This window comes from Chelonia mydas, chromosome 1 (assembly GCF_015237465.2).
Source record: "Chelonia mydas isolate rCheMyd1 chromosome 1, rCheMyd1.pri.v2, whole genome shotgun sequence".
NCBI classification, from domain to species: domain Eukaryota; kingdom Metazoa; phylum Chordata; order Testudines; family Cheloniidae; genus Chelonia; species Chelonia mydas.
In genome coordinates, this window is record NC_057849.1 from 106872340 (window position 1) to 106896645 (window position 24306).

Sequence of the window (24306 nt, forward strand, 5' to 3'; positions counted from 1 at the left end):
AGTGGGGAAAGGCTCCAGCAGCATCCATGGAGCCGTGTAGGGTACATCTCCTAAGGTTCTGGCACGTAAGGGCACTCTAATTGCCTAACCCTCTGCCTCACCATCCATGCTGCTGTTTAGATCCAGGCTAGGAGGACATGCAGGGTATGTACTGCTCTGCACACTGCGGTAACAACCGTCCACGTACCTTTAGAGAAAAAATCCCAACACACAGATACTCCGTAGGAAACAAAACATGGAAAATAGTAATGTTCAAAGAGATGCACAGAGCAGTCGCGTGCAACTGCCCCTGGAATAGTGCATCCAGTTCTGGGCACGACCTTACCAGAAAGATTGATAATTAAAGGAAATTCAGAAACAATCAAAATGATCCAAAGGACGAGGGGGGCTTGTTTTGTTGGAATTTAAACAGCTGGGTTATCCAGGACTTAAACTACCAACTGGACTGACTCAGTGGCTCGGAGAAGAGCTCTCTAAAGAAAGGGTAAGACGGCGACTAAGTCCAGATCTCCGGGACTGGTGCTGCTACAGGACTCAAAGGAGATGGGGTTTTTAAAAAAAAATCTGAAAATGAGTTATTACTACGTTCATCCTCACCCCTCTGAGCCCCAGTAAAAACAAACCATGAACACCATGAGACTGGTAATTAAGCAGTCAGGGACAATGAAGCAGAGAGGTTAAGTATTTGACCCAAGACCAAAGATGACATCATTGCCAAAATTAGGATCAGAACCCAGGAGTCCCTAGGGCTGTGCTTTTGCTTTATTTCCATCCTTGAACTCTTGTAATCAGCCACCCAAAGCCTCCTCTGCTTCAGCATCAGGTTTTAAATGGGGCCTCAAATTGCCAGTGTATGATCTGAAGGGTAGCTGGACCCTTAGAGGGCAGTTTGAGACAGCATTTATGATTTGCAAGTAGCAGAGGCAACTGGTGAAGGCTGAATAAAACAGGTGCTGTGTTAACCGCCATTGCCACCCCATGCACTTGGAAGTCCTGGTCATAACAATGACTTCTTTACAAAATCAATCAATCCCCAGTCCACTCTTTATCGGTATTACGGGGCTAGAAAGCAGGTATGTGCAACAAGCATTAAAGCCTCTGGCACATAACAACACCCTCAGGTGATTTCAAAAGTCTTCCCTATGAATACGAGGCAGCAGGAGAGAAACGTGCTTTGGACACAGTGAAACATAAAACAATAGTACAGAATTCTAGAGATGCAGTCTCGATAAATGTGTATCTTTAAGGTCAACAATTTGTAGAGCTTTGTTTCTGCCGGTCTGTTGTGTGAACAATAAACTAATCTGTCTGAATTAAACAGTAGGACTGTAGACAGCTGTCATTTTCTGATCTCTGTATCCTAATGGGTTACCTTAGTGACAGCCTTAAGCTGTCTGTTGCCATGGTGAATGAGGTCCATAATTGCAGCAACAGCCCTGGAGGTGTCAAAGTCATCTGCAAATGCAGCCTTTACGTTTGCTTTTGTGTTGGCTAGCCTGAAAAAAGAGAAGGTAACGTGTAAGTTAAGATGGACAAGTTGCTAGCAGAGTACTGAATTCGTCTATCAGCCAGAGGGAGTCATCTAAATGACACTGTCATTTTCTTCCTAGCTGAACCATAATGGGCAATGCTACAGCACTCAGAAGAGCAGAAATTTTTCAGTGTAAAAGGGGAAAGCTGTGTCTATCCAAAACTGAACCGTTACATCCACTCGGGAAAGAGGACATCACAATTCACAGTTGTCAATGGCTACATGAACAATGTTTGGCTATTCAGCAGTTATCATTTGGGAAACTCATTTATAATTTAAAACTAACAAGTTTGCTTGCTTGGTTTTTTTAGCAGTCCATCTTTCACGCTAACTGTGGGTCTGTCTGCAGGAGCCAAGGCAGATGTGGTGTCCCAAAGCGTTGCAAAAGAGCGGACTTGGCGTCAGCGAGGAGCTTTGGTGCCGCATCAGAGGTCGCAGGTTCAGGAGCAAGCTCTCTTTTCTCGGCACCAGAGGGACTCAAACACTGCGTCTGTGCGATACCTGGCTCAGAGGGAAAGGCCCTTTGTGACAGAGAAGCTTCGGGGTGTCAATTTGGGAGGTGCTCTTGCCCTCTCTTCTCCAGTGGAAGAATCAATGCTACCAGTGCATCTATTAGTAAAAGGGGATAAATGGCAACTTGTAAACAGTGTGTGGCTGTCAATGGCCCCCTCTCCTACACTGCTAATCAACCCTCTGTTTATTCCCACTGACCTCAGTACGTCATTTGACATGAATGATTGCACCACAGCCTTCTTGAGAGCCTCAAACATTATGCTGGCATCTCTGGCTCCCTACTAACTGTTTTGCTCCTCCCTTTGTAGCCATTCTGCGTCTGGTGGCAATTGCTCATGAGATGTTAGACTGTTGCTCCTGAGGTCCCCCTAGGGACCCTTCTCCCTTGTGTATCTACCACTGCCCGTCATTAACATCATCACTCACCTATTTAATCTCAGCCACTTTTACATTGCTGGCACCCAAATTTATTTATCCTATGAATCCTTCACTGACATCCCTTTTCGGCTTCCTTTCCTCCTGTCCCAAACACTGCAATACCTGACTGCCTTAACTTTCCTCAACTGACTGTCACCAGCTGCTGACATCCTCCTGTTTGGCCAGAGATGCTCCCTCAGCAGCACACTGAGCTCATTCTCCTTCTGTCAACTATGACCTGTCCACTTGCCCTTCAGGACCACAATCTTGCTAGCCTCAGCCACCAACTCCTCTTTGCAAATGACTGTTACATACAAGCAAATGCTGACTAAAACTTCTACAGAACAGCCCACTTCCACTACTTGAATGCGCAGTTCAGTCGCACTGTAATGAGTTTGTTACTTCAAATTATTACTGCAGCTCCTACCTATGGCCTCCCAAAATTGCTCCAGTCTATTCAGAAGGGTGCAGCCCACCATCTCACAAGTGCATGGAAACAAAACAACATCATCACATCACTGTGTTCTGTTCATTGGTTCCCTATCATCCTCTGTCTCATTCACAGCAAAATCACTCTGTGTCTTCAGGGTCATGCCTCGAACAGCTGTGATCTCATTCTTCCCTATACCACCTTTTTTCTGGCCCTCTCCATGTCCCACTCTCTCCTCTCCTCCATGTCAGAATTCAATTGAGAGGTTATGTCACTCAAGAGGAGCAAAGCAACCTAGGTAAGGCTACACTACATACACACCATGCATCAGAGCACAGTAGACTATGCACAAGTGTATCAGCTAAACGAAGAAAGGGGAAAAAACCAATCGGAAAGCGAAAAGGAAGAGGATATTGCTTCTCACTCTCCCCCTTTATCTTGACCGGGTGGATTTTTGTACAGCTTTTTAATGACGTGCAGTGTAGCACAGAGTTTAACCCCTCATAATCAATCAGGAGTTCACATATTACCCCTCTTATAATCAGAATCTTCAAGTGATCAAATATATATATTTGCACTCACATCTCCCACAGTACATCTTCCCTAATGGGATCACACACCAGCTGTCCTTTCATATAAGCATTTGCATCACTAATAAAAGAAGAGATGGCCTGAAGGAGGTTCTTTGCGTCATTCATGCTGTCATCACCAAATTCTATTGCTAAGAAAATAAAAAATTAATTTAGATGTTATGATACAAAAGATACTGTGCAACATATAGAGGAAACAGAGCCACGAGAAAATATTACAAGAAATACGAGTTCTTTACTATTTATCTGTCACAGCAAAAGTTTTGTTAAATTACCTACGAACTTAACTAAAAACATTAATCTTTAGGCATATTAGATTTAATGGTTCTAAAACAATCCAGTAATTAAAAATGGCACAGCACATATTTATAGAAAGCAAATACAATGGCCCAAAGACTGAGAAAAACTATCTGAAGCAGAATCTGATATTTTACAATAGTCTTTCACATACTGAATTTTTCCATCTAGTAGGCACCCAAAAATAGTTAAATCAGCCATATTTGTAATTACCACCAAAAAAATTAAGTATACAACTCACTCATAAAAATCAAAAATAAATCATCACATCTCCTGATGTGTAATGCAAAATACTTACCTGTTTTTAAAGAGGCATACATGTTTAATTAACCATAACATCATCTTCAGTCCATCAATGTGGGATACCATCATACCACTAAGAGGGATTCTAGTTTTAGTCCATCTGAAAGCTCTACAATTAAAGTCAGGGCTTACTAATAAATATTTGCTTCAGATAGAAAAAAAAAATCTGCTCAGGTTTGAACCATAGTTTCTGAAATAGTGCTGGGAACACTCCGTCTTTGGCTACACCTGCAGGTAAACCATGGACAGCAACAGTCTACCTGCACCCATCACTGACATCAGCTGTCAGCTGTGGATCATCTTCCTAAATTACACAAAGTTATACATGTTTTAACTTACACTGCAATATTGGAGCCAAATTCAGCTCTCATGTAAGTGGGCGCTACTCCCACTGAGTTATGGCCACTGGAAGTTGTACCCACCAACATCAGGGCTGAATTTAAACTTAATCCTCTAGAGAATCAAGTCAGAGTAAGGTACAGAGCCTTGACATAACCACTGAACATAAGTAGGGCCCTACCAATTTCACAGCTGTGAAAAACACATCACGGACTGTGAAATAAGCCCTTCCCTGGGAAATCCGATGTCCCCTTGTTCCTAGGAGTGCCCCAGCAAAGGGGGCTCCTAGCTCCGGCTGGGCTGGGGAGGGACAAGACTTGTCCATCTCCTGCACAGCTGCTCTGGGGGAGATCAGACCCACCTCAACCTCTGGGAGCCTCCTGCGGCCCTAAACATAAGGAACACTGCTTTGCCACATATACCTGTTTTCTGACTAACTTACACCCAAAGTATAGTTTATTATAGTGTACTGCTCCTTATATCAGTGCTTAGTGTGCCCTACAGTTTCCATGGCACCCTCCCTCTGGCCCCACAAGCACATGTGTTACAAGGGTCTGCTTTGTATGACTACACAACACTGAGCAAACGCACACACCATTAAGAAAGATAAACAGTAGGTGTAAGAAAAACCTGTGGTGGAAGCCATAGGCCAGACCTGATTTCACTGACACCAATATAAATCCAAAAACAAGTCTAACAGTTTAAACAGAATCTCTCTGGATTTACCCCCAATATAATAGAGGTCAAAATCTGGCTCTATATTTGAGAGATTCTCAACTTGTGGGCGATTAAAATCTGTCTTAACGTCGCATTAAGATTGGTTTCAAAAATAAAACTTTACTGTGTTTTTCAAATCAGACATTTACTTTTTTTTTTTTTTTTTTTTTGGTAAAAAAGTTACAGAAATTGGATATCAGTTTTTATCCAATAAGATTACTCAATGAATTTCTCTGGTCACAGGAACTGTAAGATAAGCACACATGATAAATGTTTAATACAGTGAAGTCCACTTTGAATAAAGCAGTTCTTTTTCACTGATTAATGCCTATCTCCTATACTACAATTGCGGTCCAGTGCAGATGCACAGTCCAGTTCAAATGTGTTTAGTTCTAGAGTGGAAGAAGAGGCGTACATCACTCCAAAATTACGCTGTTCTGTACACTATCCCTGAAGCTCTGGTATTGGCCACTGTTGGGAGACAAGATTCTGGGCTAGATGGACCATTGGTCTGATCCAGTATGGCAGCTCTTGTTTTCTTATGTTCACTCATTCATGTCTATAATCACCTTGGATGAAGTCCCTGAGAAAGTTGTGTCTCCTGAACAAACAAGCTTTACCATCCTGGTGGACAGCTCCATTGTGCCAGAGAAGCAGAGTTGTTAACCACTGTCCATACCTCAGAGTTTCAGGAGCTCATTAATGGGCCTAGACCATTAGACTCCTGTGATAAATGGGACCGGGGGGTGGGAGGTAGCTCCCTTTTGTGGACACCCAGCCAGGCTGTTAGCTATAGAATTCCTCTTAGTAGCTGTTTTCTACTTGCTTTACCTGTAAAGGGTTAACAAGCCCACAGGTAAAAGGAAAGGAGGGGCACCTGACCAAAAGAGCCAATGGGAGGGCTAGAATTTTTTTAAATTGGGAAAAAAACTTCCCTTTGTCTGTGTGTTATGGTTCTCTGGGAAAGAGGGGAACAGGAAGCAGTTATGCTGTGAGAAGCTGAAAGTCAGGTATGAAAAACCATCAGATCATACCTAGAGACTGCTTATCTGAAACCCCAGATATGTAAGTAAATTAGGGAATGTCAAGGAAGACATGATTCGGTTTATTTCTGTTTATTTCTTATTGGCTTGTGGACTCTTCTGTGCTAACCCCAAATGCTTTTGTTTTGCTTGTAACCTTTAAACTGGACATCAGGAAGGTTATTCTTGATGTTTCATTTTTGTAAGTGGGTTTTTTAAATCTAGCAAAAGCCTAAGTTCCAGATGTATTTTCTTTCTTTTTGTTTTTAATACAATTTACCTTTTTTAAAAACAGGATTGGGTTTTTTGTGTCCTAAGAGGTTTGTGCATATGTTGTTTGATTAGCTGGTGGCAACAGCTGATTTCCTTTGTTTTTCTTTCTCAGCTCTTCTCCGTGGGGCTGGGGGGTGGGGGGGAGGGCTTGAGGGTACCCCACAGGAAGGAATTCCCCAGTGCACCTTTCTGGTTTCAAAGGGTTTTTTTGCACTTGGGTGGTGGCAGCATCTACCCATCCAAGGTCAGAGAGAAGCTTGTAACCTTGGGAGTTTAATACAAGCCTGGAGTGGCCAGTATTAATTTTTAAAATCCTTGCGGGCCCCACCTTCTGCACTCGATGTGCCAGAGTGGGGAATCAGCCCTGACAACTCCTGACTCCCAAGTCTGTATTCTAACCTCTAGAATATGCCTCCTCTTAAAGACAGCTGTCGTTGGGTCAAATGTAGGCCAATAGAGCTTTTTGAGGAACAAACAAAGGAGAGCAAGGAGGTACAAACAAAGAACTCAGGCAGAATTTCTCTGCACTAAGCAATTTATATAGGAAGCAGTTGCAAAAGGCAGCATACAGAAGCAAGTAGTAAAAGAAGTTTTAAAAATGAATTAAACAGTGGGGACGGATGGATGGACAGACACACACAAAGCTAACTCAGGAGAGGGGGACAGACTCTGGCTTTTTATCTTGGGCCTTGTCTGCACTACACGGTTTTGTTGATACAAGTCAGCTTTTGTCGACAAAACAGTGGAGGTGTACACACTGAAAATGCTCCTCCCGCCGCTATAACTCCCCTGCCATGCCGACATAATAAAAGCATCTCGACGAGCATCGCAGAGCTTTTTGCTACATAGTTAGAGCGATGCAGTGTAGACGCTTCACTAGGTTATGTCACTCTAACTGGCCTCCAGGAGGTGTCCCACAATGCCCATTATGACCGCTCTGGCCAGCAGTTTGAACTCTCCTGCCCTGGAGGTACACAGGTACGTGCCCCTCCCCCATTTAAAGGCCGACCCCATCTTCCCAGCCGACCGTGATGGCTTTACCCAGCAGGCACGCTCCCATGTGGAGCACACCGGAGCTGCTGGATCTGCTGAGTACATGGGGAGAAGAGGCTCTGCAGCTGCAGCTTTGCACCAGCCATAAGAATTTTGATACCGATGGGCTGACTGCTAGCGCCATGCAGGAGAAGAGGCACGAAAAGGACACGCAGTAGGCAGGCGTATCAGAAGGCAAGCGAGTCAAGCCGTCGCTCTGGCGCGATGCCGAAGACCTGCTGCTTCTAGAAGGAGCTGGATGCCATCCTCGGTGACGATCCCACCTCCACTGCCAAGAGCCCTGTGGATACTTCAGCGGGACTGGAGGCAGCTAGGCCAGTGGACTCAACCCCAATGAGGAAGTGGTGGACAAGAAGGTGGAGCCGGAGGACAAAGTGGAGCAGGCGGCAGGGTCATCCGGTGGCGCAGTGAGTCAGGAACTCTTCTCCACTCTGGAGGGGTCTAGCCAGTCCCAGCATTCCGAGCATGGCGTGCAGCATGCAGGAGAGGGGAGCTCCAGGAAGTGCTCATTTTACTTTGATAGCACATGGTGAGACGAGACTGAGCTCTCATGTACTTAGTTATATGGTAGAGGAGGGATTCGGGACAGAAATTAAAAACAGAGCCAGTGCATTGACACAGTGGGGCCAGGGCAGAAAAGTTTGTTAATGTACACGGGGATGCCTCTGGAATCCTCCGGAGTGAGCTCTAGGAAAAACTTTCCTGTAGGTATTCTGCAATCTTCTGCCAAAGGTTCCTTGGGAGAGCTGCCTCGTTTCTCCTCTCGCTCTAGGAAACTTTGATGCATCACCTGGCAATTACTGCTGCAGGGACCAGAGCAGCACACAGGCGAGGGGCATACAGAGCCAGTCTGCAGTCACACGCATGCAGGAGGTGCTCCCTTGCATCCTGGGTTACCCTTAGGCATGAGATATCGGGTTTGATTACTATAGCCTGGGGAAAGGGGTACCAATATTCAGAATAGGCTCCCAACCGCTTTTAATAACCCCCCTTCACAAACCACCCTTTGTCCCTTCTTGCCCTTTCTCCCTTGCCCACCCTCCTCCCCGCAAACTCACGGCAACCTGTGTGCTAGCCAAGGGACAGTGAGAAAGAGGTGTATGTGTACCTTTTGTGATTCACGGCTGTGAGTGCACTCACAATACTATCTCTGTTCATTAATTCTTTGCGTTCTGCAGATGTGCCCTTGAGAACACACTCCTCCACACCAGCGGAGCACCTCCATCAGGTAAGGCAGCAACCCAGAAGGAGTAAGGAGGATATGTTTCATGAAGTGCTGCAGTCAACAGATGCGAAATGAGTGTGGAGGGGGACAATTAATGAAAGACTGAGGGTGGACAGCCAGGAAAGATCACAGGGGCAGGAGCGGATGATAAAGCTCCTGGAGGACCAGACGGAGATGTTGAAGTCCCTCATTAGCCTGCAATCAGAGCAAATCCATGCCCAACTCCCCCTCTGGCCACTACAGAACTCCGGTCCATGCCCTCCCCAAACTCCCCAACCGCATTCATTGCGTATTCCCGGTCCCTCACGGTACCCCATGCATGCCACACCTGGAATTACACCCAGCTGTAAGAGCCCTAACTGCAAGACTGTTCCTCATTTTTATGTCCCATTTGTCTGAAAATTTGTGTTTTAGCCCATTATTAAACTTGAGTCTTCGAAATAAACTGAGTCTTCATTTGTGACATACATACATCGCTCAGTGTGAACACTGAAACACAGTGGCTGTAGGTAGGAATATTTGCTCCTTGCAATAATGCTCAAGAAGTGTGCACTACAGAGGTAATTCATGGCAGCCTAGCCAAATCCATCACATACAGACACGCTATTGGGAATCACTGTCAAAATACTCCTTCAAAGCCTCCCTGATTCAAACAGGCTGCCGCTGTGCCCCTCTAATTACCCTGGCATCTGGCTGCTCAAAATTAGCAGCCAGCCAGCCAGCCAGCCTCAGCAGCCCTCCCCTGGAGAAATCCACTTCGATTAGCAAATATTATGTAGAGTACAGCAGGTTGCGATGATCACTGGATTATTTTCCTCATTGAGATCTAACCGGCCAAAAAAACCAGCACCAGCAACCTTTTAAATCAGCCAAAGGCACACTCAACGGTCATTCTGCACCTGCTGAGCCTGTTGTTGAAGTGTTCCTTGCTGCTGTCTAGGTTTCCCGTGTAAGGCTCTATGAGCCATGGGATTGTCTCCAAGGATCACTATGGGCATTTGCACATTCCCCCACAGGAAAATTCTGGTCTGGAAAGAAAGTCGCAGCGTGCAGCTTTTTATGCAGTCAAGTGTTCCTAAAGACGCCTGCATCATGCACCTTCCCTGAACAACCGGCACTTACGTCAGCAAAACGGTCCCAGTAATCCAGCACCCACAAGACCATGGAGAAGTAGCCCTTTTGGTTGATGTACTCCATTGCAAGATGGTCGGAGGCCAAAATTGGGATATCTGTGCCATCTATCAACCCGCCACAGTTAGGGAATCCCATTGCCTCAAAGCCATCAATTATTTCCTGCACATTACCCAGAGTCACAGTTCTTCAAAGCAGGAGGCAATTAATGGTCCTATATATTTGCATTCCCGTAGCCCCCACTGTGGACTTTCCAACTGCAAACTGATTCGCAACTGACTGGTAAGCAGTCTGAAGTTGCCAGCTTCGACATACCGATTGCCACTTGCTTTTCCACAGTGAGGGCAGGTCTCAGTCTGGTGTCCTTGCGCCGCAGGGCAGGGGCGAGCTCTGCACACAGCAAGGTGGCTTTGTGCATCCAAAAGTTCTGCAGCCACCGCGCATCATCCCAGACCTGCACCGCGACGCGATCCCGACAGGCCACCGTAGCAAGCTGGTCCGTGAATGCCAGCAGCAATCCTGAATTATTTGTTTCCATGGAAGACAGCAGGGCACGATGAACTCTGTTTCGCAGCTCATGAAATACTGCAGGACCATCTGTGTTGTGTTCATAACGCTCATCACCTGATGGTCAGCAGCTCAGGATCCAGGCTGTCAGGCAGAGATGAAGGGTGCACAGTTTACAAGGGCTGTTGAAAAACAGCATGAAATGAAGCCCATGGAATGATGGCACGGAAAGAACTGCATCGTGGGACAGTGAGCATGTCCCCATGATGCACCGCGATCCATTCCCAGAGCTCCCAGTGGCAGAGGGTGGTGAGATGCACTGTGGGATAGCCACCCATAATGCAGTGCTCTGTTGATGCAAGAGCAACAACTGTGGACATGCTCAGCTGAAAAAGGAGCGTTGCGTGGATGCGCTCCACAGATATTATTAAAGCAACTTAAGTCTACTTAAGTTTTGTCAATGATCATAACTCTGTATTGTAGACGTGGCCTTAGAACAGTCCCATGTCCCACAGCACGTCCTGCCTTATTAACCTGATGTGCCCACTTTGTATAGACGGCAGCAGTCATTCACGTATCCGTTTGCTTCTGTAGGTTACGTCAGCAGATTCTCATTTTTCCCACTGGACTCCAACCAGCGCGTGGTTTCTTATGTCCTTATCCTTTATCAGATGAGACGTGCACAAGAGACCAGACTCACTGCAGTGAGTCTGCACATCCTGTAAATGAACTAATGAGGCTGTAGCAAATGATGGGTAACCATTCCTCAGCTGCAGGGCTGTCGGCACTTCTCCTAGCCCCAGGGTCAGCCTTAGAAGGTTTGGCTGAGCTGTTGAGCCATAGTATTACGTCGTACATACGTAATATGTAGTTTGGGTTTCCATTTCTTTATAAAAAACAAACGAACAGGTTTGTTCAGGGCTCCAAGTGCCTTGAGGTGCATGTGAAGGACCCATTCATGTGCTCAAAACTCATTTTGTCTTGTGGCGGGTGCAGAGACCCTGAGGTGAGGAGCATGCCATCCATTTTCTGCCGCAGAAAACCTCGCACACATCCACACTTAGGGCTTGCTCAGCATCCAGATTCATCTAGAATTTGCTCTTTATTTTCCCTAGTAATGGAGGTCTGTTGCTGAGAGTCAGGCTAAGTCTACAGCGGCACAACAGCTGTGCTGAGCACGGTAGTTACTTCCTACATCAACAGAAGGGGGTTTTCCATTCAAGCAGCTACTCCACCTCTCCAAGAGGCAGTAGTTAGAAGAATTCTTCCATCAACCTAGTTGCATCTACTCTGGGGGTTAAGTCAACCTAACTATGATGCTCATGGCACAAAATTTTTCACAGCCCTGAGCAGCCAGCTAGGTCGATCTAATTCTTAAGTGTAAACCAGGCTTCAGGCAACTCTCTCTTCATCCCTGTCTGTGAAATATTTTAGGAATAAACAGCACTCCTAGAGCCTTCGGCTACCAAGGCACTGGTCAACGCTGAAAAAATAGATCAACCTAGCTACCTCCCTCAGGGCTGTAAAAAGTGTTGCACCCTGAGCACTGGAGTAAGGTTGACCTAACCCCCAGGGAAGATGCAGAAGAATTCTTCCATTAAGCTCGCTACCGCCTCTTGGAGAGTGGATTAACTATATCGACAGGAAAAACTCCTTCCGTCAACGAGGTGAGCATCTACCCTAGGGTGCCACAGCAGCACAACTGCAGCGCCGTAGCTGTGCCGCTGTAGTGTAGACATACCCCTAATGTGAGCAAGGATCCGCTGAGGCAGCGGAAAAGTGCAGCTCCTACAAATAGCTGAAGTTATTTAAGCAGCTAAAAGCTCTCTCTGTCAGGGAACAGTTTGCGCATGAAAATTCCCAGCATGTTAGAGGTCAGCACACATTACCAAGGTGCTGAGCAGTCTTCTACGCGTGGGAATTAACGTAGTTAGACTCCACATGAAGATAACCCAACACACTGAAGCACTGACCCCCTCAGTATTTTGGAGGATTGTGTGAGAAGACAAACTAATCAGCCCCCTTTTTTTCTTACCTGATCTGTACTTGCTGCGCAAACAAAACATTCTGAATTCATCCGCTGAATTCTTTGTCAAAAAATCCTAATCAACAAACAAATAATCAATCAGTATTATACTAGACATAGTCTAAACAGATCTTCATTGTGTAATTTTACACTTTGTATTTGATGGGATTTGTATTTCTGTATTTTGTGTTCATTTCTTAGCCTTTTGGGAACGATTAATAAATACATTTTTGATTATCCAGTTTTGCCATTATAATGTTTTAATGTATGAAAACGATTATTATTTTAATTGTTCAACTTTAAACTAAAGTTTATTTGTGGCAGAATTAAACAAGACAATGTCAGATATATGCCAGCTGTCGACATAAAGCATTGACAGATGCATTCAAAATTAAATTTTCATCGTTATGATCATCTCACGCAAGCACACAGTATGAAGGACAAAGAGAAAAGTAAACCTGAAATGCTGTGCTGAGATTCAGATACAACAGAAGGGGGAAGGTACCCTGAAGTCTTGCTAGCTTCACAAACAGAACGTTGGATTTGTTGAACTAGATTAGAGTTTAATTTATATGTTATAATTAGATTAGAATATGTAGGAATAGAAGGAAAATCAGGACTGTGTGAAAGTTAACTTCTCCTGTACTACCTTGATTTATCCATACAGACCTGTCAAAACCTACTCATCCAGAGGGTAACTCCCTCATTTTGGATTAATGTTAAGGTTGCTTCAAAACTTCATTCTTGTGATAACGAAATTTACTGTGTCTTCCAAAGAACCATTTCAAATTGTGATGGTTTATTTAAAAATGGTCAACCATGTGACAACCCCGTCTACTTCTCAGCACGAAGAGTGGCAGGTAACAGTGAATGCTACATTCATGATCTTTTAAATTAGCAGATGAGAGGTAGTAAATTGGTAGCCTCTCTAAGTGCTGCTGAACCATAGCATTGCAATGAGTAGTACAAGTCTGAAAAGATGGGAAAACAAAGAAATCCATATAGAAATGTAGCGTCTGTTTCAATATTACAGAGCAAGCGGCACAGTGAAGGTAGCAAAATGTCGAGCACGTACAGTGTCTAAAATAAAAATAGAAATAATTGGGGCAATCAAGGCTAAGCTAAATCAAGAATCAGACTGTGATACTAAATTATCTTTCTATACACTTTATATAGCTTAGTAAACTCAAAGTGCCTGAAGACACTGTGGTAGTGTATGGTAGGAGAGTATTATGCCTAAGGAAGGAAATAAATTGTATGAATCAAAACTCTGAGCTGGAGCAAGGCCCACCTGGATTATCTGAATTGGAAGATCTCGATAGATGGATGTGTGTATGTATGTATATATGTTTTTTTTTTCAAATCTATGTTTTGGGGGAAAACATGTTACTCTTCAAAACTGGGTGTGTGGGAAAACTGAAAATATTCACACAAAACTGATTTTGGGGGAGAATATGAATAGCTATTTTAACAGACCAGAAGGTGTGTGCATGTGGAATACTGCAGAAAAGCACAGCTTGATCAAGGGCATCAAACATGGCTGCAGGAAAGGAAAGCCATGCCTCACTGACTATTTGCAATGTGTTCAGTGTATTACTGGCAGGGGAGACAAAGTGATGGCAGTAGGCATCGTCATCCTAGCCTTGAATTTTTTCAGAACTCTCATGAAAAGTCCCACATAGGGTTTAGCTTTCACGATGCAGAATGACTAAATGCGAGGAAGTTTGGTTCACTGGTCTGAAAATTACCTACAGGACAAGATTACCTTCATTAATCACAGCTAATCTATATATATTTAGACTAAAGAAAAAGTACACCTGGGGAACTGCTGGGAGGGGTGCTGAGTCAGTAGTTATTTATTGTTGAATGTATCTTACTTGCCCTGGATGTAAAAGCTATTTGCTATGACAAAGTTCTCTTCACCTTCCCAGGAACATTCTCTCTCAGCTCATAACATTCCATTAGAAATGCAGCTGCCGACTATTTCTATTTTTTGAAGTTGTGCTTTTTGCGTTAACCCTCATTCCTCCAACTCCTCTCCAGCACCTGTCTATACTAGGAAAATTACTGTCAACACTGTCAGCAATGGATAATTTTCCTAGGGCACACGAGGCTTAGCTGTACACAGACAGCATCAGGAGAATTAAGAATAAAGCAGCTCACATTCCACTCTGATTTTCAAAGGATTATAATTAGTCTTCCAGGAGGGCAGAGAGAGAGGAATGTATGTGCTGAGACAGCCTTTTAATCCTTGTCTACACGAGGAAAATTACCCATTGCTGACAACGGATGTCAGCAATGAGTGCAGCTGAACTGGTGCTAAACACAGCTTAATTGTACATGTAATCAAGGACAAACTGTGTTCCGCACCACTTCAAAACCTGTGGTTAAACCCACTAATAAACATATAGACAGGAGCCACCAGAAGTGACTGCTTCAGTGGAGTTAGCTAAGAAAGCTGCTTTTGGCAAGAGCCTATGCCTCTCTAATACGGTAATCATCTAACAGGATCGCATAGGCTGAAACAGACCCACTGCGAGGGCTTGATATTAGCTACAAGGTAAAGGTCTATTTGAGTTAAGAAGAGTGACAGTAAAATAAATAAAATAAATAAAATTAAATTAAAACAAAAATGCCAGCTACAACAGCCGTCTACACTGGCGATGGAAAATACATCAGTTCCATATAAAAGGGTTTACATTATCAAATCCTGCTTCATGTTAAATGAGATAAGGAATGAAGTCTCAAAAAAGTAGTGTCCCCAGACTGAAAGAGAGTATGAATAGCCTATGTTAATGAATTCATATCTGCTTGTCTGCTGACCAGTTTAATAGATGGTATGAATGTTGTGTTCCAGAATATGTATCTTTGTTCACGTATGTTAAGACAGGAGTATCAAATTCACTATGTGAAGAGAACTGAACTATATCTTTTGATTATGGCTCATTGCCTTGGCCTTAGGACGCTAAACAACCCTTGAGTAAGAGCAGGTTTCCTACTGATAACTAAAGGTTAATATGCTCGAATAAGACATAATGGGCCAATTTGAGGAACAGAGACAACTTCTGTTGGTGAGAGAGACATGCTTTCAAGCCTACACAGAGATCTTCTTCAGGTCTGGAAATTTGGGGAAACCGTTCCTCTACAGGACAGGATTTAAACACATGATTTAAACGTGTCCACATTTTTTTCCTGAATCAGGGCCATAATGAATGATAGCATATTAAACACACATACACGCACGCACCAGAACTTCTCTAGTTCATAACAATATTTTACCTTAATTGTAATGTAGTTTTTTAATGATTTTGACATTTTTTCTTGATTTCCTTTAATAAGCAAATGCCCTGGAAGAAAAAATATGGTTAAATTAGTCTGCTTCTGAATGAGTGGTGAATGAAAAAGCAAACTCTGCTTTGAGGAACTGGAGGTAGAATATACTTAGATGGATTTGTCATAACCATTTCAGTGCAGCGCTCTGTATTTTTAACCACAGCTTTACGCCAAATCCTACACCATTAGGCACCCAGAGGTTTGGATGGGGACATTTTAAACCAATCTAAAGAAATAAAACTAACATAATGGAAGAAAATAAATAGCTTGCTTTCACCAGAAATGCCAACACACACACACACACTTCTAAATAATAACAGAAAAAAGTCTTACCTCTTGAAATCCTTCTGTAATATTTGGAGCCTGTAAAGCCTCCTCACACATATAATATCCTCATGCAAAGCAAGGCATTTTCCAACCAAAGTCAAAAATGGAATAAAAGTGTAACACAGACAGACAACTAATTCAGAAGCTTTGCCTTACAACAGTGCCCACACAAAATGGGCAAGTTTCAAAGTAGGGAAGAGACATACAAACCTCCACCAAATTTAGGATTTAATAGGAGCAGGTGATACTAAGTGTTCTTACATCTTGCCAGCATTGTTTCATCTATTACAGAAAGATCACATATACACAATGAAGTTCCACCTTAAAAGGACTTGAAAGCGAGCCAAGGATTTTGAAAAGCAATCAATAGTTTTTACCAGCAGCTTCCCAAAGTAAGGCTAACTGGAGACTGTTTTCCTTGTGAAGATCTGGGCTTAGAAATGCTTCAGGAGCTAAAAGTGATGAAAAAGTTAGTTGGAAGACCAGAGAAGAATGAACTAAAGGGGCAGTCTGAATATATGTCAAAAATAAGCTGTATCTGGGACTGCATCCTTTTCACACAAAGCAGATATTTCCCTGGCTGCCCCTCCAGCAAAACAGGCCAGCCACAATTAACAGAAGGCAAGCCCCTTAAAACACACCCACTTTGGAAACCCTGATCATGTGAACGGTATGGTCCTGGCTGCATCATGTTTAGACCTATGAATTGCGATGCTCTAAATCTGACATCTCTGCAAGTAGTTGTGGCTAAACTGCTCCCTTCCATCTCCAACACACACTGAGCAGCACAGACTACCAAATTCTGTTCGTGGGGAGCAAGGGAGTTTTATTTATTGCTGTCATACAGTTTAAAGAGAAGGTTGGCAACAGGACTTACAGAGAAGGGGCTTCTGTTCTGAAACCTACTGCCCACTTTGGTCCACTACAACCTGAAAGTGCCAGCCTACAGAGGTCAAGATATTTTATCAGGTTCGGAGGATGGGTTAAGAGGGTAGAAGTGAACTGGTAGTGGGGACTTACATTTTGGTGTATTGGGATGATGCATTTGAATGTGGGCGAGCGGTTTGCTTGTTGTTTTAAATTAAACTCCACATGCCCCTAGACTCTTTAATAGCTGCATTTTATAGACTGAAATAAGCTCTGGGTTTACAGGACCCAGAGCAGAGGAGGGGCAGCAGCCATCCGTATTTACTCCTGGGGAAATTCTGCACCACTGCGCATGTGCAGAATTCATGTCTTCCAGAGACTTTTCATCTCCGCAGAATAATAATACATTCTGCTGGAGAGGTGCTGCAATTGCACCTTTCGCCCACCAGAGGCTGCCGTGGCACCAGAAGAGAGGGCAGCTGGCTCATGAGCCAAAGCAGCCAGCCACAGCAAGGGAGACAGCAGGGGCTGTTTTTCTCACAGCGGCATACCTGAGGGGCCAGGTGAGGTGGGGACGGACAGAGTGGGGCACCCAGGGGCTGCTGGGGGGGGGGGTGTCTCACACTGGAATTCAGAAGAGTTAGTTGCGGGGACAGGGACAGAGACAGAGACGAGGCAGATGTGCCTGAATGAATGGGAGAGACTAGGGGTCAGACAGGGTCTTCATGGGGGAGGCTCCCCAACTCCCTAACAATCCCTCCCCCCCATCAAAAAAACCTGTTCCATACGTCTCTCCCCTACACTCCTCCAGATTCACCCCCAGAAATTACTTCCCTCAGAAACAGTGCAAAGGCTCGGGGGGAGTCAGAGGTAACGGAGGAGGTTAGGGAGAGGGATGTGGGACGCACATTTCTATATTGTAGTTTAAATGAACTACTTAAAGTTCTGTATTAATATGCCTAGTAAGGAATCTATTTGTCAAAAAACATTTCCTGGATGTTTTTTGTTTTCTGTATTGTTACAGACATACTTGCTGACAGGTATTTTGAAATAAATTACCAAAATGATTGAAACCGGCATGCTTATTTTGTGTTATTTTGACAAATAAAATATGCAGGATTTTAAAATGATGTGTGCAGAATTTTTAGGCGCAGAATTCCCCCAGGAGTATGTATTGCACCTGGGATAGCATGTAGCTCAGCTCAACCATTGCTACACAATGTCATTGACATTTGATAGAGTTCCCTTCAGACATATCGGTACTCTTGGGTCTTGTTTACATTAGCAAAATCATCCGTTGCTGATAATGAGCACAAGGAATTTGTGCAGCTGAATTGGTGCCGAGTACGGTTTAGCTATAAGTGTAGCCAAGAACAAAGCACTCAGCACCACTTCAAAAACTGTGATTAAAAGCCTTAAGCCAGCTGTTCACATTAAGGGACTAATCCTGAAAGATACTGAGCAACTGCACCTCCCATTCAACTCAGAGGTGATCAGCTCCTCTCAGGATCCAGCACTAAGTGTGGCTGTAAGAACTATACTGGACTGTGGATATGAATAATTGAACTTTCCTGGCTATTCAATTACAATAATTCTGCTTTGAACTCCATCCAATTATTACTGCTCCCCACACAAATCAACACTCTTCAGTGTTCATCTTATACCCCAGTCAGAATGCTCTTTAAAGGATATTATGTGATTATGTTTTGTTTCTCTTAGACAGCAGTAGAAGTTCTGCTCCTTGTACTGTTCAACAGTCTAATTGGCTGTACGAATTTTACATTATTCAGTGCATAATACTGATTTGCAGGTTTGTTTGAGTGCGTGCGCGTGCGTGTACACACAAAAACAAAATCAGGGCCTATTACAGAGGCCGTGTGTTCAGCCCTGGGTGTGGGGGATGTGGAGAGAAGGGCCCAGTATGGTAGCACTTTGTAGTAACTCCTGTGGCTGATTAAGGATCAGTGGTGATGGTCTCCAGGGAGAATGCGTCGAACCCCTTCCTCCTCAACTGGAAACAGAATCTGTACAATGCACAGTGTTAAGGGTGGGAGAGGAGTGAGGGATCCACAGGTGTAAGACTGGTTTAAAAAGGGATCTGCCATCAAAACAAGATCCTATTTTCAGGCATTTGTCCTTCATCCTATAGCATGCGGTAAGAAATAATGCTGGTCTACTGTGCAAAGGCCATCATTTTCACTTCCCCGCTCGGTGCCTCAGTTTCCCCATCTGTAAAATGGGGATAATGATACTGAGCTCTTTGTAAAGTGCTTTGAGATCTGCTACTGAAAAGCATTATACAGGAGCTAGGTATTATTACTAAAGTTAGGCACCTAAATAAACGTGTCCAGATTTTCAGAGTGATTGAGCACCTGCCGCTCGGACCGACTTCAGTGGAAACTCATGTTGCGCTGCACCTGGAAAAAATCAGGCCATTTTTGTGTGTGTGTCTAAGTATGGATTTAAGTGCTTAATTTTAGGCAGGCAGGTTTTAAATGTTTGACCAGAGTATCTCTATCACATGGTTTCATAAGAAGGCATCAGCAACATCTGAATTATTTCAATCCCACTCCTCTATATGAGAGAATCCCATCACTGGGAGAGGATGGTTCCAAAAAAGAATCTAAAATATCAGGATTTTCACAACTTTGGCTTGGTGTTCTTCCCAGAGGCTGAGCAGTCTAAAAATAAAATCTTTAGAAGATGATTTATCCTCAGTGCAGGGATTTTCTTCTAATGAGGACTGCTCTTATGATTCTGAGCCTGCCAGTATTCCAGAGTGTTAGCAGAATTATTTTTGAAGCTGAATCATTTGTCCTAAATAATTCACAATATCCTCCTCCAGCAGCATTTCTTAACTGAAAGAATATAATTTATTGGCTTCTAGAGAATCGTCATCTGAATTCTCACTGGAATCCAGGTTTTTTTCCCTTTCTTTTTTCTTTCCTTCTTTCTGGGAGAACTCAGAATCCTTCATTCTTTCCTAAACAAGAATGTTTCTACAGTTTGATTTACAACATTTAAGACTAAAACTGAAAGGGTACCACCAGCTAGAATCCTTCACTGAAAATTAGTGAACATCCTTCACCAAGGAAACCACTAAACTCGCCTGGATTTAGGGAATAAAGTGCACCTCTTGTGGATAACAGACTGCCACTGGACAATCTCCATTTGTTGATTTACAACATACTCTACACTGGGAGTTGAAACCAGCGTTCAATTTAACCAGTGCAGGTGGTAATACATGAAACAAGTCTGAGCCATTCCCAGTATATTATTTATATTATCATCATGACCCCACTGTGCTAGGCACTGTACAAACCCAAACAAAAAGACAGTCCCTGCCCCAAAGAGCTTGCTAGTAAGTTTTAAAATTTCAGTTGGTCCCACAAAAGGCATATTTGCCTATTAACAGACAAAACAAAAATGGACATCTTTATATTGACTTGAAAACTAATACTTTGTGATTACAGGTCAGGAATTTTTGAACTGACATACTGCTTAGCATTAGAGCTGCAGCAGGAAGACTCCAGGGGTGAGTACTGTCTATACTTGTAATCTCAGAAAGTTAAACTCAAACATATTGGGTCACAGACTGGGTTTAAACCAATAGTAGTAGCATTTGGATATTTGATCAACTATGGCTCCAACATTTCAGATATACCCAACTGCAACAAGAGTTTCCTCCAAGCAGAATTGTACTATGGGCATTTCAGATCTACGGTTCTTTCTTCTCATTCTGATCACTTTGCAAATCCCCATGAATTTAAATCTACTGCTCAGCAAGTTGTGCTAGGCCTATGTTTATATACCACATACTATGGGTCTTATTCTGCAGTCCTTACTCACATGAGTAGTTCAAATAACACAATGGGACTTCTTGCATGAAGAAGCAGTACTCTACATGTGCAGGGGTTGGGGACGCAGAATCAGACTTTATTATCACCAATTTTGGAGAAAGTCAGAATAATCACTGTGGGAAAGAGGACCATAATATACAGGGTAGATATCCCTGGTACCATTGTCAGTACCAATATAAGATGATGCAGTGGCAAAGCCTAATGCAGAGCAAAATTATCTGGAGTGCTGTACACAGATGTGTCAGGGGCGTTCCTACTCAGAGCAGCAAAGCATGGAACTATACAATCCTGAGCAATGCCACAAACAGGAGACTCTGTCAGACAAGGGTTTGGCCCCTTCACAGAGTCTATTTAGATAAAACCAATGAGGTAGCTGTCTGGAAAACGTCTTTTGTCTTAACAGGTGACAAAGCCACCCAATTCTCAATCTTTCTCTTTTTTTAAGGTCTGTAAGAGTGTGGAAATAAGAGGTTGAGGCTGTCTACACTATGGGTCCATCCACACTAGACCTCTGAACAATTCCATTCTGAATTTCCCCACTCACCAAGCTGCAGGGGACATTCAGAAGTATGCTTTAGCTAACCTCGTCCTTTATTATTTTTTCCCCCTCTGACCAATGCTGACAGTGCCAAATTGTGATTAAAATCAGTTAAGGTTGCATAGGCTAGATATGGTTTCTATACTTTATTTAAAGAAAGTTCACATTGATAAGAGTGTTTAAAAATCAATATGGCCAAGCTAATTTTAAACCATGTTTGAAAACAGTTAGCTATAAAATAGAATGGTATATCATAGCTGATATGGCAATTTAACGGTCTCTGGTGCTCACCTGTGCTAAGGGGTACGGGAATCTCCTCAAGATATGAAGTGATTAGTCTGTCAACCCTGCCATCAAAGACAATGTAAATTGTTTGGATCACACAGAGGAAGTTAAAGAAAGCTAGAAAGGAAGACTTCAATGGAGTTATGACAGTTTAGACCAGCTGATGAACTGCTCCCACGGCTTTAGGGGGAAATTTAAAGATAAAGTGCCCAGTGAGTGAGTTCCAAATAGACTGGGCAATACAACAATTGTGGTGAGTTGTGGAGAAACAAGACTGAAAAAAAGAGTAGGAGGCAGAGGGAAGAAATCTTTCTTTGAAGTTGTTTCTTTTTCAGGACACCAGGACAGAAGAGCATAAAGCAACGGAAGTCAATTATAGAGCATGTTAGACACAATCTTGTTTCTTTTCTCATGACTGAAAATAATGCTAACAGTAGATAAAAGTTTCTCAGCAGAATTCAGTGGGATTTAGTGAATTTAGAGTTTAGTGCTATGTCAACAACAGAATAATTACACATTCAGAACTCCAGTATCTTTCTCTAATCCAGATGTTTCTCTGTTGGAAAAACACCTCTGAGGGGTTTTCTTTGTTAATCTGTTTATATATCTCAGCATTATCCTCAGGTTTAATTTTCCATTGGTACAGATAACTTTCCATTCCACAACTCAAATCCCTTTATTACATTTATAAATACTGCCGTTTTGGTTACAGCTTTCCACTGAACACTTTATTTCAAGCCCAGTGCACCTGATGCCAACAGTTAAAGGACTCCAAGAATGATTTGTAATCCATCTCCGTTTTGGTGCTTCTGAAAATTATAATCAGACATCTCACAGAATTCTGACTCATCTACTTACCCTGCTCACCTTCCCCCAGATCTGGAGGGCTCTGATTCCAAGGTGATGTGTTTTTCTATTTTTAGAAATATATGCACAACAATTAAATAAATAAATAAATAAATCTCTTCTAGTTTTCTGGGAGAAACAAATATAAAAAAGACATCTCAAAATTCTAAGGAAAGCAGGTGAAGGATGAGTGAGAATTCTGTGAGACTATATCTTCAATGAGTAATAATTAACCTTCCCTTCCATTTGTTTCATCCAGGGCAAAAAAACCCACATGGTAATGCAGTTTAACTACTTAGAGACTTCCAAAAATCCAATTACAATTAAAAACTCCTACATTTCTGAACTTTTTTTTAAATAAGAGTCAATTTGTATTATTTAAGGTAAAATTCATTTTCAATTATCCTTCTTAATTTAGAGAAAACAGAAACTTGGTCATTGTAGCAGTACATCTGTATATAAGTTTTTCTCCACATTTCTGAGCATAGAAGCATGCCATGAAAAGCTGAAAGCCATATTCAAAATTTAAGACGACTAAATTTAAGCTGTTACTTACCAGAATGTAGAAAATAATTTCCCCATTGTTCACACTGATGATAAACCTCACACTGTGCAATTTCATTTTCATGATGTGGGAAAGCAAGATCTATGCCACCAGTATGGATATCCAGTTGACTTCCAAACACTGTACTGTAATAATATTTTACTGATCAAAATCAGAACACCACAAGAGCCTTTGTAAGGAAATGTAGTAATTAACAGATTGAACCACTTTAAATCCAAATGCTTTCTCCAGTTTATTACAGTAACAGAACAAGTATTCTAAGAAATACTAAAATCTCAGCAATGTATTTGTCCAGTTTCACTTTCTGCAAAAATGAACATGTTTTCTTTATAGTCAGCAATTTCTTATTTTTGTTTATATTCAAAAATTACAAATGGACATATCCTTTCCTTGCTCCAGTTACCAAATCCACATCAGTCACACGCGCATGCAGGCACACACTTTCACACAAAATTAAAAAACTAGGAAATCTGACCTCGAAATTGTAGAGCACTCGATGTGCCAGCCAGGTCTTCCTTTTCCCCAGGGAGAAGCCCAGTAAAGTTCTTGAGGTTTGGCTGCCTTCCACAGGGCAAAATCTTTGACATGTCGCTTATCACTATCAACTGCCAATAATTTATTATTTGTTAATAGGATAAGTCTCCAAAAAGAGTAAATGCATGAAGCCATTCGGAATGTCAGTAAAGGGAGCTATCCAGATTTTATTCTTGGACAGACACTTCCGTTTTCCTGTATTTTTTTCCCTAGCCAGGAGGACAGACATGTTGGACACAAAGTGTTCAACAAAAATTATATCCTGAACATTCTACCATGAGCTAGAAATGGACTCTGATTCATTCACAGACATTAAGGTGAGAAGAGATCATTAGATCATCTAGTCTAACTCCTTTTGTAACACAGACTGAAGAATCTCACCCAATTCCCCCTGCATTGAACTCAGTAACTTGTATTTGACTAAATTATATAATCTTATTTATCTATAAGTGCCCAGGCTGATCTTAGCTCCCACTAACAGACCCACACCCAACACAGTTCTAACTCTATTCCATCCAAAGATAACCTGGAGAATATAAAACAATCATTTCTCCTAAACACAGGTTATCTGGTGGTTGCAGAATAACTTTCCTTCCAATTTTTCAGCAAGAAAACTGTATTTAAGTGAAGTAAAGTCAGGGGGGGGAAAAAAAAAAAAAAAACCTTAAATGCATACAGCTAGAAAAAATGGTCAAAACTTCTTCAGCACTAAATAAATATTATCTATGAATTAAAGTTATAAAAGAACTATGACTAAGAAGGAGATGCACTGTTTGT

The 24306-nt window shown here is 42.6% G+C and overlaps 1 protein-coding gene across 7 annotated transcripts in view; it reads right to left on the reverse strand.

Annotated features, from left to right (window-relative positions):
• The window catches only part of CARS2 (cysteinyl-tRNA synthetase 2, mitochondrial), a 66014-nt gene that overhangs the window by 27296 nt on the left and 14412 nt on the right, over positions 1-24306 (reverse strand). For all 7 annotated transcript variants that reach the window (XM_037896898.2, XM_037896887.2, XM_037896877.2 and 4 more), the window contains 6 exons: positions 23471-23600; positions 22987-23120; positions 15654-15721; positions 12384-12450; positions 3474-3612; positions 1373-1496 (listed from right to left, as the gene is read on the reverse strand). In XM_037896898.2, coding sequence (XP_037752826.1) covers positions 1373-1496; positions 3474-3612; positions 12384-12450; positions 15654-15721; positions 22987-23120; positions 23471-23600 — 662 coding nt within the window. The remainder of the gene's footprint in view (positions 1-1372; positions 1497-3473; positions 3613-12383; positions 12451-15653; positions 15722-22986; positions 23121-23470; positions 23601-24306) is intronic.